Here is a 13694-nt window from a genome sequence, read left to right on the forward strand (position 1 = left end):
AAAATTTATTATAAAAAAAAAATTAATTATACTTTATTATCGGTGAAGTATGAATCATTATTTCTATATCGTGTCCTCTAGGGGGCTCCTACTATGTATAACTGACATTGATAATACATATTCTTGTCTTTGTAAAATGTTCTTCTATATGTTTAATTTTCTTACCTTTCTTCTTTGTTCTGTCTAAATTTCGGTATAGCGACAAGTGGTATGGCTGAGTTGATTTTAGATCCAAACATTAGGGGTTGGGTATTTTTACCTATCGTTGTGATTACATTTCTAGTAGGCATTATTCGACATTATGTTTCGATACTACTTGCTTCACAAAAAAAGGTTGAGCTTCATCAAGTACAAGACAGGTAATTATGATTCTAAAAATTTTGCATTTTTTTAATTATTTTAATATTTCATGCCTAATATTTTAAATGTGAATTTTAAACATTATTTTTTTATTTTTTTAGTCAAGTGATGATACGCTCTAGATTACTTAGGGAAAATGGTCAATATATTCCAAAAATGGCATTTATTAGTAGAAGACATTTTTTTAATAATGAAGAAACAGGATATTTTAAAACACAAAAACGTGCTCCAGTATCACAGAATCCAATGACAGATCCTAATATGATGACAGATATGTTAAAAGGAAATGTAACTAATGTTATACCAATGGTGCTTATAGGTGGTTGGATTAATTGGATGTTTTCTGGTTTTGTTACAAGTAAGTTCAATGAGTTGAATATATATTATATATAATTTAAACTCAAATTTCTTGATTTAATATAAATGATTCTATTTTAGCTAAAGTACCATTTCCTTTAACATTGCGTTTTAAACCAATGTTGCAACGTGGCATAGAATTAGCTACTCTTGATGCTGCATGGGTTTCATCAGCATCTTGGTATTTTCTAAATGTGTTTGGATTGCGTTCCATTTATACACTTGTCCTTGGTGAAAGTAATGCTGCTGATACTTCTAGACTTTTACAGGACCAAGTATCTGGTGCTGCAATGTCTATGCCACCAGATCCAAAAGCTGCTTTCAAATCAGAATGGGAAGCATTGGAAATATATGAACATAATTGGGCACTACAGGGAGTTGAAGCAGATCTTATAGGATCTCAAAGAACAGATACAAGTGAAAGTATATAAATATTTAAAATTATAAGTAACATATCACACTTATTATTACATATGTAATTTACATTATATAATTATAATAATTTATATTTTACAGGTAGCAAATAATAAATATTACATCTATATCTATAGATATAGTATGTGCCATTTTGGGAAGATGATTAAAGTTTTAATATATTATTAAATGAATTAATAGTTTAAATTAATAAAATAAAGAATGTCTTATTGACATTCTTTAAAATATTATTTTATATCTTATTAAAATATCTAAATCATATTTTCTTTGTAGTTTGTTATACTTTTAATTTCATATGTACAAAAATGTCCACATAATTGTAGCAATATATTTCCATCTTTACATTTTTAAGGTACAAATATTTATAAGTTATTAAATGTATTTATCACAATGAATGTTTGTTTTATATATGTATATTATGAAAATGTTATTACATTTCAATCTCTTTTTATTTTATTTACAATATTAAGCTCAGCGCGAATATTTGTTTATATAAAAACTAAATAGTAAATAAAATGTTAAATACAATTATATACAATTTTAAATATATTTATACATAAATTTATATATATTAAAGATTATAAGGGTTCTAATTTGGGATATAAATCTGTTCGACGATGATTTTCGCATGGCATATTTTGTCGAATTTGTTTTAATAGGTTTAAATCAATTTCTGCTAAAATTATATCAGTTTTTTCACTACATTGCGCTATTACAGATCCCCATGGATCAATAACCTAGTAAAATTTTTTTCATATAAATATTATATTTCATGTAATAAAACTAGAGTATAACATAAAATTTTTTACCATTGCATGACCCCAGCTCACTCTTTTTTTATTATGTATACCAGTTTGAGCTGCAGCCACAACATAACACTGTGTTTCTATAGCTCTTGCACGTAATAATATTTCCCAATGTGCAGCACCTGTTTGATATGTAAATGCTGATGGATATGTTAAAATTTCTGCTCCCATATTTCTCAATGAAAGAGATAATTCAGGAAAACGCATATCATAACACTAATATTACTATTAAGTAGGAATAATTTTTAATGTTTTAATATTTTAATATTTGAAAATTGTGAAATTGAAATATAAAAAGGATACAATACTGAGTGCTAATTTACCGATTGGTGTGGATATAGGTGGTTCAATCTTTTGTCCTGCTAAAACATAATCTGATTCCATTAATCTAACTCCAGTATTTTTATTATCCATATCAAATAAATGTATTTTACGATATGTACTGACAATTTCTCCTTCATTATTTATTAAAATGTGTGTATTACTTATATGTTCTCTATTGTCATCTAACTATAAATATAATTAAAATAATATATAAATTAAATAAAAAGTTATATAATATATAAATAATATATATATTGTATAATATATAAATTAAAGAAAAAAATAAAAAGAAATTGAAATCTCTTACTGCTTCATGGATTCCACCTAATGACAACCAAATTTTATTTATTTTTGCAATTTCTTTATAACTTGTCACTGTTGATCCGTTCAAAGTTTGAGCCATGGCTATTGTATCCTTTTTACTATCTGCTAAGTAATCACATGCCTCAGGAAAAAATGCAATCTATCAAAATATTTAAAAAAAAATCTATATAAATACAATATTAATTAAAATTAATTAAAATTAATTAAAATTTCATTTTTAGACTTACAGAAGCTGCCCTATGTTTTGCTTTTTCAGTAAGTTCACGTACAGTTTGTAAATTTTTTTCTTTATCATTTGTTGATGTCATTTGACATACTGCAACTAATGGATTTTCCATACTACTAAAATATTTTACAAAATGTTTTCTAAAAAAAAGATTCAAGATATAATTAAAAATATTAAGAAATAAAAAAATACTTTATTTTTTATATTTATTTCAATATATAATTTTTTTATAAAGAAAAAATGAAATCATATTTTGAATGATTTATCTGACACAATTTACCTTACCAATTATTACCTGTGATATTTAATAATAGAAAAACTGCTTATCAAATACATGTCTATCCTTTATTTACATATACATAGAAACTTTTGATAATAAATGCAAAAGTATTAAAAATGATAGTAGCACATTGTTGTAGTAGTAATATACAATATGTGTAATCTATAATTACGTTATGTTTAAAAAAAATAATAACTTTCATAAAATGTAAAATATGTATACATGTAAAACAAGTTTTTAAATTTATAAAATAAAATGTCAAAATTTCAATTAGATATCACAATTGTTTTTCAAGGAAAAATTTTACAGAACAAGTATAGATAAAGAAAGGAAATACTAAAAGAAGGATAGAGATAGAATAAAAAATAGGAAATCAGTGCAATTTCTAAAATGCTTTAGATAAAATAAATATAAATAAGAAGAGCAAATAAAAGAAGGATAAAAATCGGATAAAAATCTTGAAATCAGAAAATAAATACTATCTTCAGACTGCTATAAATGAAATAAAGAAAGGATAAAAAATTGTAGAAGGATAAAGATAGAATAAAAATCAAGGCTATCTCTGCTTTTAGAGAGATGTTTTTGACACTCAAAAGATAGCGTTGTTAGTCAATTCTTTTTCTATCTTTCTTTTATTATTTTCTCTTCTTGTTTATATAATTTTATTTGTAGCATCTAAAAATGACTCTGAATTTCACAATTTTATCCTATTTCTATTTTTTTCTTACTTTATTCTCTTTATATTTGTTTTTTTATATTTATTCTTAATGTATAATTATAAACGAGGTTAGAAAAATCAATTGAATTTTCATTATTTTTCTTTTAAAATTACACTATATCTTAATTTTTATATAAAAAATATTATATTCTCGATAAAACATTTTTTTCGAATTTTTAGAATATATTTCTAGGATTTCGCAATATATTCTGATATATAATGCGTGTTATCAAGAGGCATTATTTAGCACTTGAATTTAAACAAACAAAAGCTTAGTTTATTTAACAAAGAAAAAAAATTATATTTTTGAAATATTTTATTGAAAGACAATGTTATTGATTCGTTTATTGAATTTATTTTTTTACTATTTATAATATAGTAAATTCCTAAAAATATATAAAAATATATTGATTGTTACATATTCAAAAAATTTATTAAATAAAATAAAAATTTATAAATTGAATTTAATATTTTTTTCATAAATTAAAAATAATAAATAATAATAATAAATAATTTTAAAATTATTATATATATATAATTTAATAATTATAATAATATAAATTATTCTATTATATAATATATTTTATAAATCGTTATATATATTAAAATTAATAGAGTTTAAAATATTAAAATTTATAAAAATTAAAAATTAAAATATTTAAAAATTTCATAGTTGAAATATTCGCTTGAAGTTTACAAATCAATTTATATTGTCATCGATACTGTCGTTTGCGGCGTTCAACCTTGCCCGCCGAGCAATGTTTATCGAGTGGGGAAAGACGATTCCGCCAGCCAGTTTCGCTTCGACCGCTGTGTCGTGTGGATGAAAAATTTATTCGTGTTCAATTTCGAATATAATTTAGTTGCATATATATTTCATCAATTTATATGCGTTTTATTCATAATATTTATATTATGTATATTTATTTGCAAATATTTTAATTATATTTATTCGCGAGTGTAACAATTTTGTGTTTTATTTGGTAGAGCGTTGGTATAATTCATCTCTATCATGGATGAAGCTGTTACTACAAACAAACAAGGTACAGACTTGCATTTTTTTGTATCATAGAAATTTATATTATGACTATTTTATCATTTTTATACACACGCTATAGTTCAATGTAAAATAGTAATGTTGAAAGCTGTATGTATCATTTCATTATTTATGAATGTGTAAATTGCAATAATAGTAATATTATGTTTTTTGATAATAGTTAGATAATAGTAAGATTAATTTAGATAATAGTAAACATAATGAAATTAATCATTTTATTTAGTTCTATTATTTACATTATATTTATTTTTATATTTTGTTTATATTATATTCAAGATATAAAAACATTTTTTATTGTATAACCTATAATATTTATAAAATATATTTATAAAAAATATATCTATAAAAAAAATCCGCATTTATATAATTTATATAATTTATATAATTTAAAAATTCAAATTCAAATATATCATATCATGTCAAATATGTATTTCTTTCAATTATCTATTGTGTTCATCAATTTTTTGAAATTATTCTTTTTTTTTTATTTATTTGTTTAACAGTTAGAATCACAGATAACTTATAACTCATATTTTTTTTAAGATAAAATTTTTGATTTAATTATTATTTTATTTTTTTATTAATTATTGTTTTATTTTCTATATATTGATTAATTTTATATATTTTATAATATAATTTTTATATTTGTCACTAACTATTATAGTACAATAATTCTGTATTATAAACTTTTAAACTAGATTATTATTTTATTTTAATACAATCAATTTTAATCTTATATATTTTATACAATTATCTTAGAGATACAATTTTTTTTGCAGATAAGTAGCTGATTATTGAGACTATTTTATGCAAAAAAAAAAAAATTTCAATATAGATGCCATGATGATATTCTATATTTTATAAAGAAGAGGTAAAGTTTAAGTTTTTATATTGAAAAAAAATATATAAGAATTTTTGTATTCGCATTTTATTGAATTAGTTATTTTTATGTATATAATTCATAATTATTATATTAATTATTAAAAATTTTGTTTAAATTTTCTATAAAAACTTTAAAATTTTTCTATATATTAAATTTTTTTTACATAGTATTGAAAAAAAAAATTTAGCTATATATAAGAGATTAAAATTCTATTTATATTCATTTTATTATATCCATTGAGTTCAATTTAGAAATTATTATGATTTATTGAAATTTATTAATTTTTTATAGTGTTCTTTGTTTCAGAAACCAATGGAATCAATTGGAATTAAACAAAAAAGAGAGAGATTTGTAAGATTTGTATATTACTTCTTCTTTTTCCCTTGATTATAGATTCAGATTTTTTTGTAGTTAAATTCAAATCTTTAAATTGTTAGATAAATATTATTTTTGTACTAGATAGCTATAAAAATTATATTTGGTTTGTATATAGATAGAAATTATAAAAAATTATAAATTTTATCAAATTACTTTTGCTTAAAAGTTGTTCTATTAATTTGTAAGAGTTAATGATAAAAAAATACATATTTCTAAATGCATACAAGATTTTTATGCATTTTTATGCAATATTTTTAAAAATTACATTCATTTTATGCAAAATTCTAAATACATATCAGGATTAATTATTAATTTTTATTGATAAATTTTTATTTTTAAATAAAAAATATTAAATATAAGTAAATTTATAAAAAAATTACTACTATTTTAAATAGGATATATAATTTGTAAGATGTATATATAATTAATATAGTAATGATGGCTGAGGTAATAATGATAATATAATTTAAATCAATAAAATAAATATAACTCTCTTTAAATATATTTTATTTATTTATTTTTATTATTATCAATATTTTATATTTTCATTACTCTACTTTCATTGAAAATGAAGTAACATATGTACCTTATATAGAATCATATAAATAAATTAAAATCTATCTAATTATTTTCAGATTTAGTTTGTCACTTTTATTTTCCTTAAAAATCCTTTTGTTATTTGTTTGTACAATGATAAAAAATTTGAACAAAAAAAATCTCTTTTGCACACTAAAAAGAAAATAAATTTTTACATGAAAGGAAGATAGAAGAGACAAGATATAATATGAAAACATAAAATATTTATAAGAAGTATCTAGGATATTTTAAATATTTGCAAATAATATTGAAAACACAAGATGTTTTATTTTTCTTTATTCTATTTTATTAAATTGTCATAGTATATAATACACAAGTGAGACATTCATTTATTAAATTCACTTATCAAGCAGAAATAATATTTCTCATTTGTGAAGTTACGTTTACTGTTCTTGTTAAAAAGTCGATAACAAAAGGACAGTATATGTCTACAGAAAAATCACAACTTACTATTATATCCTATTTAAAGGATAATTAATAAATACTACTGTTCTATTTGTAAATGCATTCGTATCGTTGCATGGAACAGATACTCTGAAACTCATGGTGGATGAGAGAGTAGTTAGGAATTGAAAGGATGATTGAAGAACCTAATATCCGAGAAATACATAATAATATCACGCACTCGGATCATTTCCTTTGTTCATTGAGAAAAAAACATCTAAAATATCTATAGTAAAGATCTCAAGAAGTTGGGATTAATTGGATAGAGAAAAGATAAAGTATAGTAGAAGGATAGAGATAAAGGATAGTACAGGATAGTGAAAGAGTTTTGCGATAATGCAAGATCAAATAATGTCGTGTTAATATTGTTTTTTTTTGTTCGGTTTTTCTCTTCTGCTGTTTTGTAAGCTTGCGTTAATACAATCGTTGAAATCGACACACATACTTTCGGGACACACACACAACTTTTTATTTGCCTTTAGTGGCTCGTATCGCTTTGCAAATTTCAATCCACGGATGTCCGTAGGAACTGCAAATGTCACAGACGTTTGACGAGCTTGATGATGGTTGACTAGGTTGGTGGCCAGGTGTACTCGGTGAGGATGACCCTTCTTTCTTCGTTTTGCACATGGATGACGAGAGATGTAGAAAATCGACCGAGGGTGGTAAAGAGGCGGGTGCACGTGTTTTACGCGATGATGGTAATGTTGCTGAATTATAAGATGATGATGAATTAGAAGATGGTAGTATCGAGGGAGATCGCTCAAGCGATGGAGATTTTGCCGCCTGTATTGATCGATTCGAAGGCGACGATAGGCGCATACACCGTAAAAGGTTGAGTCAATCATTGAGCAGACCTTGAGACACGCTTATTAGCTGTTCCTTCAGCACGCGGAAAGAGGGTCGTACTTCTGGGCAATGGGCCCAACATTTTCGCATTACCTAAGAGATAAATACACATAGGATTTTATTATAAATGTGTTATATTAATATCAAAATAATTTCTTTATATTTATCTTGAATATGTTAAATAAAATTGATCTAGTTTTGACTAACCTCATAAACTTCTTTGAAACAGGCTTTAGGTCTTTCTAATATGATACCTCGTTGCACTCTTTCCACGACTTCAGTGTTTTTTAGACGTCCATAAGGCATTTTTCCGCACGTGAATACTTCCCACATGAGTACTCCATAAGCCCAGACGTCTGATTTTGAACTGAAGCGAGTGTAGTTCAACACTTCTGGAGGTGCCCATTTGATTGGAAATTTGGTGCCTCCACTACTAGTATATTGATCATCCAATACATACCTGAAACAAAATTATAAAATTATAAAATTTCTAAATACTAAATATAAATTAATAATTTCACTTTCATTTCATTGTAGAAAATTTTTACCTTGCCAATCCAAAGTCTGCAACTTTTACTACATTTTCTGAACCAACTAAACAATTGCGTGCAGCGAGATCTCTATGGATATAGTTATGCCTTTCCAAATAAGCCATACCTTTGCAAACCTGCAATTATTAATTAATATTAATTGCTGCAATAAATAAATGAGCAAAAGTTGACATTTGAAGATGAACTTTACTTGTATGCACATATCTAAAAGAAGACCAACATTTGCTCCTAGAGTTGCTTCATTACGACGGAGGTAGTTGAGCAAAGATCCATGTCGCATGTATTCAGTAACAATGTATATTGGTCTATCTTTACTGCAAACACCATATAATTGAACCAAATTCTGATGTTGAAGTTTCCTAGAAAAAAACAATTCGACATTTACTATTCAATCTCTCATTTGTTTACTAAATATCTTCATCTATTAAAAACTTGAATTAATCATTAACTCACGTCATCACTTTAGCTTCTTCTATAAAATCATCTTCAGACATTGTGCCTTCTTTCATCATTTTTACAGCAACGTCTATAGATCCACGCCATTTTCCTCTTCGCACTACTCCAAACTGTCCAGAACCAAGTTCTTCTAATAAGTGTAGTTCTGCTGGATCAATTTCCCATTTGTCTGCAAATTAAAGAACAGTTATAGCTTTCTAAAAAAAAATATTAGTTTGCTTTGTAACGAATTGAAAAAAAAAATAAAAAGATTCTCTTTTGAAAATTTGATCTCAAAAAGATTACAAACCATGACTGAGACCAGCAGTTGGTGGTACAGGGCGATCACAAGGGCTAGTTTTCAGTCGGCTAGCTAATCCACCGCTATTATGTCTATGATAATTAACCAAGTCGGGTATTGAACCACAGCAATGTTTCTCAGATAGATAAAATTCTCCTCTGGTATTTTGTTTGATATGATAATGTTTCACATGAGGATGTGGGCTACAATAGTATCTTCTTATTGACCTTTTTCTATAATAAAATATAATGTGATGATATAAAGTGAAAATACTTACACTTTCGTATAGAGGGAAAGCGTGTACAGTCCTTTGGTAGACGAATTACGTACAACAAAGCATCCTTCTTTATCTTCTTGCTTAAGCAATGATTCCGCACGTTGTCTAGACATATCACCCACATACCATCTACAATTTTAAACATATGTTAATCATTATATAACATTAAGAAAATATAAATTTGTTTTAAATAAAGTCTTCTCCATATATTTACTCATATTTTTGAAGGCCCAGAAGTTCTTTTTCTTTGACATAGTTGCTGGGAATGTAACCAATGGATCTGAAAAAAAAAAATTAGAAATTATAATTAATCATATTATATTACAAGTATCCAAATAAAAAAATTATATATTCTTTTGTTTCATTTGTATCAGCAGTGTAGTAATTAATATAATCGTTGAAATTATATAAATGGAAAATTTTTTTTATATCTAATAAGAATATATCTAATAGAGAGTGATATATATATATATATATATATATTATATCCATTTCCTTTGTGTTTTCTTGGAAGCTTTTTTTTATATATTCACGAGTCGAATCGACTAGCCAATGAATCCATAGCTTTAATCCGCTTTTGGCTATGTTAAGTAGTAAGAGTAAGAAGAGAGAAAAACTTAAGCCTTTAAAAGTATTTGATCGCCGAGAATGCAAGTTGCCAAGAAGATATAGCATAACAATATTAATCATGATTGCATTGGCATAAGGGTTTGCGTAATAGATGGTATCTAATTAATTTGGAATTTGGATTCAAAATAAAATTGACCAGTAATTTTACTCGAAATAATTTAAAAAATAATTTTTTTTCGAGAGATTCTAATTCAAACTATTTTCCAATAGACAATATATCTTCCATTTCAATGAATATAAAACTTTTACATACCCATGTTCATCTTTAACTTTCCACCAATGTTCCTGAGAATCATCTAATACTTCGTATTCTGCTCCCTGCGAAATAATGTATTTTTATATATTTACGATATAAGATGAAATTATGAATCTGACATGACATCGATGAATTCCAATGATTTAAATAATTTCAATTGTGATCCTTAAATGATTTTGATAAAAAAATAACACGGTTTTGATAATTATCAAAAATATTAGTTCGAATTGGAAATAACATTATATACAGTTTCAAATGATTTTGAAACTCGTGAAATCCGAGCAAGAATTCAAAATATTTTTCTCTAAAATATCACTATTCCAGATTACATTTGAAAATTGCTAAAACCATAGTTAATTAAACATTTGATGAACTGGCATGCACCGTTGAATCCAAGTGTTAATAGGATTCGAGGTTTCTCTGCATATTAGAGGATAACCATCATCCGCGGAATGCTGGCGATGCTGTTGCCTATGTCGATGATAATATGATCGACGCGAGACATTACCGAGAACTGTTATCCGACCGCAAGACTCAATTGTGCGAAAGTTAGGTTAGAAACTTGGAAATTTGGTTTGACATGTCGTGCAATCGAGCGATCGAATTAATGATTTAATTCGTCAATCAAATTTTTCTTAATTATGAGATGAATATTAGAAATGAATAATTAATTTTACGTAAATATGAATATAATTTAAATATGTCCATTGTTGTAGCCGCATAGATAGGAACTATCAGAGAATTGGATTCTAAATAAAATATGATAAAAATAGAATTGATTATTGTTAATTTTTTAACAATAACTTATTTTTTTTTATAAAAAAAATAGAAATAGAATTACATGGAAAGTCAATAAATATATAAATGAATTGAAAAAGATTAAAAAGAGAATTTAGTAATAACAATTCGACAACATAGAAACCAAATTGACTTTATTAATATGATTTATCTAATTTCACGAAAATTTAGCGCTAATTGTGACGAAAAAATTGAAAAATTTTTAGAAATTGGAGTTCAATTTCCTTAATTTTTTATTGAATTTTACATTTTATATATATCTTATTGTATATCTTCACGATTCGATTTATTGAATCGATATGAGAAGGTATAGATACATAAATCAGATCGATTTATTGCGGTAAGAATATTTTAATGTAATTTAGTTCGTGAATCAAGATTGATCTAATACAGTTTTATTCGATTCTATTCAAACGATGTAATTTATGTAGTTCTATTCCATACAATATTGTATATTTAATTCGGTTATAACACGAGTTCTTACGATAATATTTAATACGATACGATTCGTGCAATATGTATAATTTTATTTTCTGCGATTCGATTCTATCTCGTTTGAATATGATACGGAACAATGTATGAATGTAATTCTCTTTTTTTTTTTTTTTTCATTGATACATAATATAACGTGATTGCTTGCGGCATTATTTTATTCAAATCTATATCTATATCTAATATTCGGTTTAATATCGAACTATGTAGAGTATAATATATATTCGTCCAATTTTGCAAATTTTCTTTAGAATATTAAAATATTCATTAACACTTTTTGAAAGTCGAGTTTGACGAAACTTTTAAGTTTATCAATCAAATTCATATTTTCTTATTTTTTTATTCATTTTTTAAAGCAAATTTTATCTCTTTATCTATTTTCTTCTTCAAAATGATACGTTTTATAGGTATAATTATTGAGGTCTTGGCAGAATTTGAAAAAATATTAGAGAAGACCTATTTACAATCGAATATCGGCTGTCATTTGTTTTTATATTTGATTTGGATTTCCGTTTCAATGAGAAATTATCGTGGTTTCAGGTATTCTGCGATGCAATTAAAACTGCATTGTGAAAGCGGCCGTTAAACGATACCAGACATCGATCCTTTTACGCTCGTTTAATCGCGTATAAAATATTTGATACGCTTTCAAACTTTATGAATCTCATTCCACCCGGATAAACGAGTCGATATTGTGAATTTTTTTTTTCTTTATTTTTTTTTCGTTTCTTTTTTAAATTTCACTAATTTCGCGAGAGAAAAATAGAAATGGATTTTACTCTTACCTTTTCGAGGGATAAATCGCCACCCTCAATCGCTCGAAAAGGATACAGAGCTACCACGACCTTTGTTCTCATCATTATCTTGTCCTGGAACACGCATTGATTCTCTGTTTAGAATATTGAATGAATTCAGTAAGTCAAAAAGTCTTTTTTTATTTCTACGTTGTTTTATAAGGAAAATTCACTTATTTTAAAAAAAAAATCTGATTTTAATGAATCTTTCGAGGGAAAATTTTTGTATACATTATAGGTAAGTATTTTTCCCTCATGTATGATAAATTTAAGTAAAAGAATATTTGCAAGAGAAGATTTATTTATTTACCTTGGTTTTAGAAGATGGGGTCCCAGGTGTCCCCCCTGGCATTATTGGAGTCGAGGGGGTCCCTGCAATGAACAGACAATAATTTTCCATTAACATTTCCATTAATATTAAAATAACACAATTTTTTTTTTTTCCTTTTTAAATTACTCATCGTGTTACTTGTAATTATATATAAAGTGGAACGGAGACGAGTCAGAATTTTTAATTCTGTGACCAAATGTTCTCATTTTTTTCAGAAGATGGTCGCCATTAGTCCGAGTTTTCCACAGGAGCGAAGCAGCTACGTTTCTTCGCCGGGATAATTATTGAATGTAGCATGGAGAAGAAGACCTCGGAGAAGGGAGATCTCATAACTTATATCTTAATGAGCTTACGTTGCTTGCGATGTTTTAATGAATACTAATGAACTCGAAAATTTTTCTCATCCCAAAGGGAAAAGTGCGGATCCGTCCAGTTTTTTAACCGAGAATAATTGGTCCTATTCTTGGGCCGAAAGATTTATAAATGGAAGAAAGAAGAGGGGCGAAACAAGCATTTTTTTTCAATTTATAATCATTCTTTCGTTACACGATATCGCCGATGTTTACGATGTCCTTCCTTTTTCCCATCTCTCTCTCTCTCTTTTGTTGATCGAGAGAGAAAATTACGAAATGAAATAAGTGCAAGATTTTAAATAAGATTAAAAAATTTTAATCAACATAATTTATCGATTCACGATTAAACTTTGTATTTGAGTTCAGCAAGAATTAACATTTCGTCGCGAATATAATATAATAGCTAGAAAAGGAATTATGTGAAAGAACGATGAAAAA

At 25.8% G+C, this 13694-nt stretch overlaps 3 protein-coding genes and 1 long non-coding RNA gene across 18 annotated transcripts in view; 2 read left to right on the forward strand and 2 right to left on the reverse strand.

The window, feature by feature from the left end:
* Positions 1-65: 65 nt before the first annotated feature.
* EMC3 (ER membrane protein complex subunit 3) lies at positions 66-1685 on the forward strand. 2 transcript variants are annotated; one of them, XM_086911465.1, is made up of 5 exons: positions 93-359; positions 462-718; positions 799-898; positions 987-1140; positions 1234-1685. In XM_086911465.1, the coding sequence occupies exons 1-4, from the start codon at positions 211-213 to the stop codon at positions 1111-1113; spliced, it is 633 nt and encodes a 210-aa protein (XP_086767591.1). In that variant the 5' UTR covers positions 93-210; the 3' UTR covers positions 1114-1140; positions 1234-1685. The 2 variants fall into 2 exon arrangements, with proteins under 2 accessions (XP_003697847.1, XP_086767591.1); XM_003697799.3 differs by having other exon boundaries at positions 66-359; positions 799-1140.
* Positions 1550-3723, reverse strand: NitFhit (ntrilase and fragile histidine triad fusion protein NitFhit). 4 transcript variants are annotated; one of them, XM_012492489.3, is made up of 6 exons: positions 3128-3723; positions 2834-2972; positions 2590-2745; positions 2262-2468; positions 1962-2174; positions 1550-1889 (listed from the first exon to the last, which is right to left on the reverse strand). In XM_012492489.3, exons 1-6 carry the CDS (start codon positions 3166-3168, stop codon positions 1731-1733), a joined length of 915 nt encoding a protein of 304 aa, XP_012347943.2. In that variant the 5' UTR covers positions 3169-3723; the 3' UTR covers positions 1550-1730. The 4 variants fall into 4 exon arrangements, with proteins under 4 accessions (XP_012347943.2, XP_086767590.1, XP_086767587.1 ...); XM_086911464.1 differs by having other exon boundaries at positions 1962-2080; positions 2282-2468; positions 3128-3703; XM_086911461.1 differs by having other exon boundaries at positions 3113-3703.
* An 840-nt stretch (positions 3724-4563) lies between these two features.
* LOC116415162 (uncharacterized) lies at positions 4564-6776 on the forward strand. Its single transcript, XR_015293107.1, has 3 exons — positions 4564-4873; positions 5667-5758; positions 6077-6776. It is a non-coding gene; the product is annotated as an uncharacterized LOC116415162 (long non-coding RNA).
* A 232-nt stretch (positions 6777-7008) lies between these two features.
* Btk29A (tyrosine-protein kinase Btk29A) overlaps positions 7009-13694 on the reverse strand; it is a 141515-nt gene continuing 134829 nt past the window's right edge. For 10 of the 11 annotated variants that reach the window (XM_031919415.2, XM_086911473.1, XM_012492474.3 and 7 more), the window contains 11 exons: positions 12883-12944; positions 12564-12647; positions 10486-10550; positions 9817-9882; positions 9603-9731; positions 9335-9528; positions 9043-9214; positions 8780-8948; positions 8587-8705; positions 8246-8498; positions 7009-8131 (listed from right to left, as the gene is read on the reverse strand). In XM_031919415.2, coding sequence (XP_031775275.1) covers positions 8030-8131; positions 8246-8498; positions 8587-8705; positions 8780-8948; positions 9043-9214; positions 9335-9528; positions 9603-9731; positions 9817-9882; positions 10486-10550; positions 12564-12647; positions 12883-12924 — 1395 coding nt within the window. In that variant the 5' untranslated portion in view covers positions 12925-12944 and the 3' untranslated portion in view covers positions 7009-8029. Of the gene's footprint in view, positions 8132-8245; positions 8499-8586; positions 8706-8779; positions 8949-9042; positions 9215-9334; positions 9529-9602; positions 9732-9816; positions 9883-10485; positions 10551-12563; positions 12668-12882; positions 12945-13694 lie in introns of those variants that run through there. The other variant, XM_086911474.1, reaches the window with a different exon arrangement.

Source organism: Apis florea, unplaced genomic scaffold, assembly GCF_048593485.1.
Source record: "Apis florea isolate Af1SG1 unplaced genomic scaffold, ASM4859348v1 contig_32_pilon, whole genome shotgun sequence".
Taxonomy (NCBI): domain Eukaryota; kingdom Metazoa; phylum Arthropoda; class Insecta; order Hymenoptera; family Apidae; genus Apis; species Apis florea.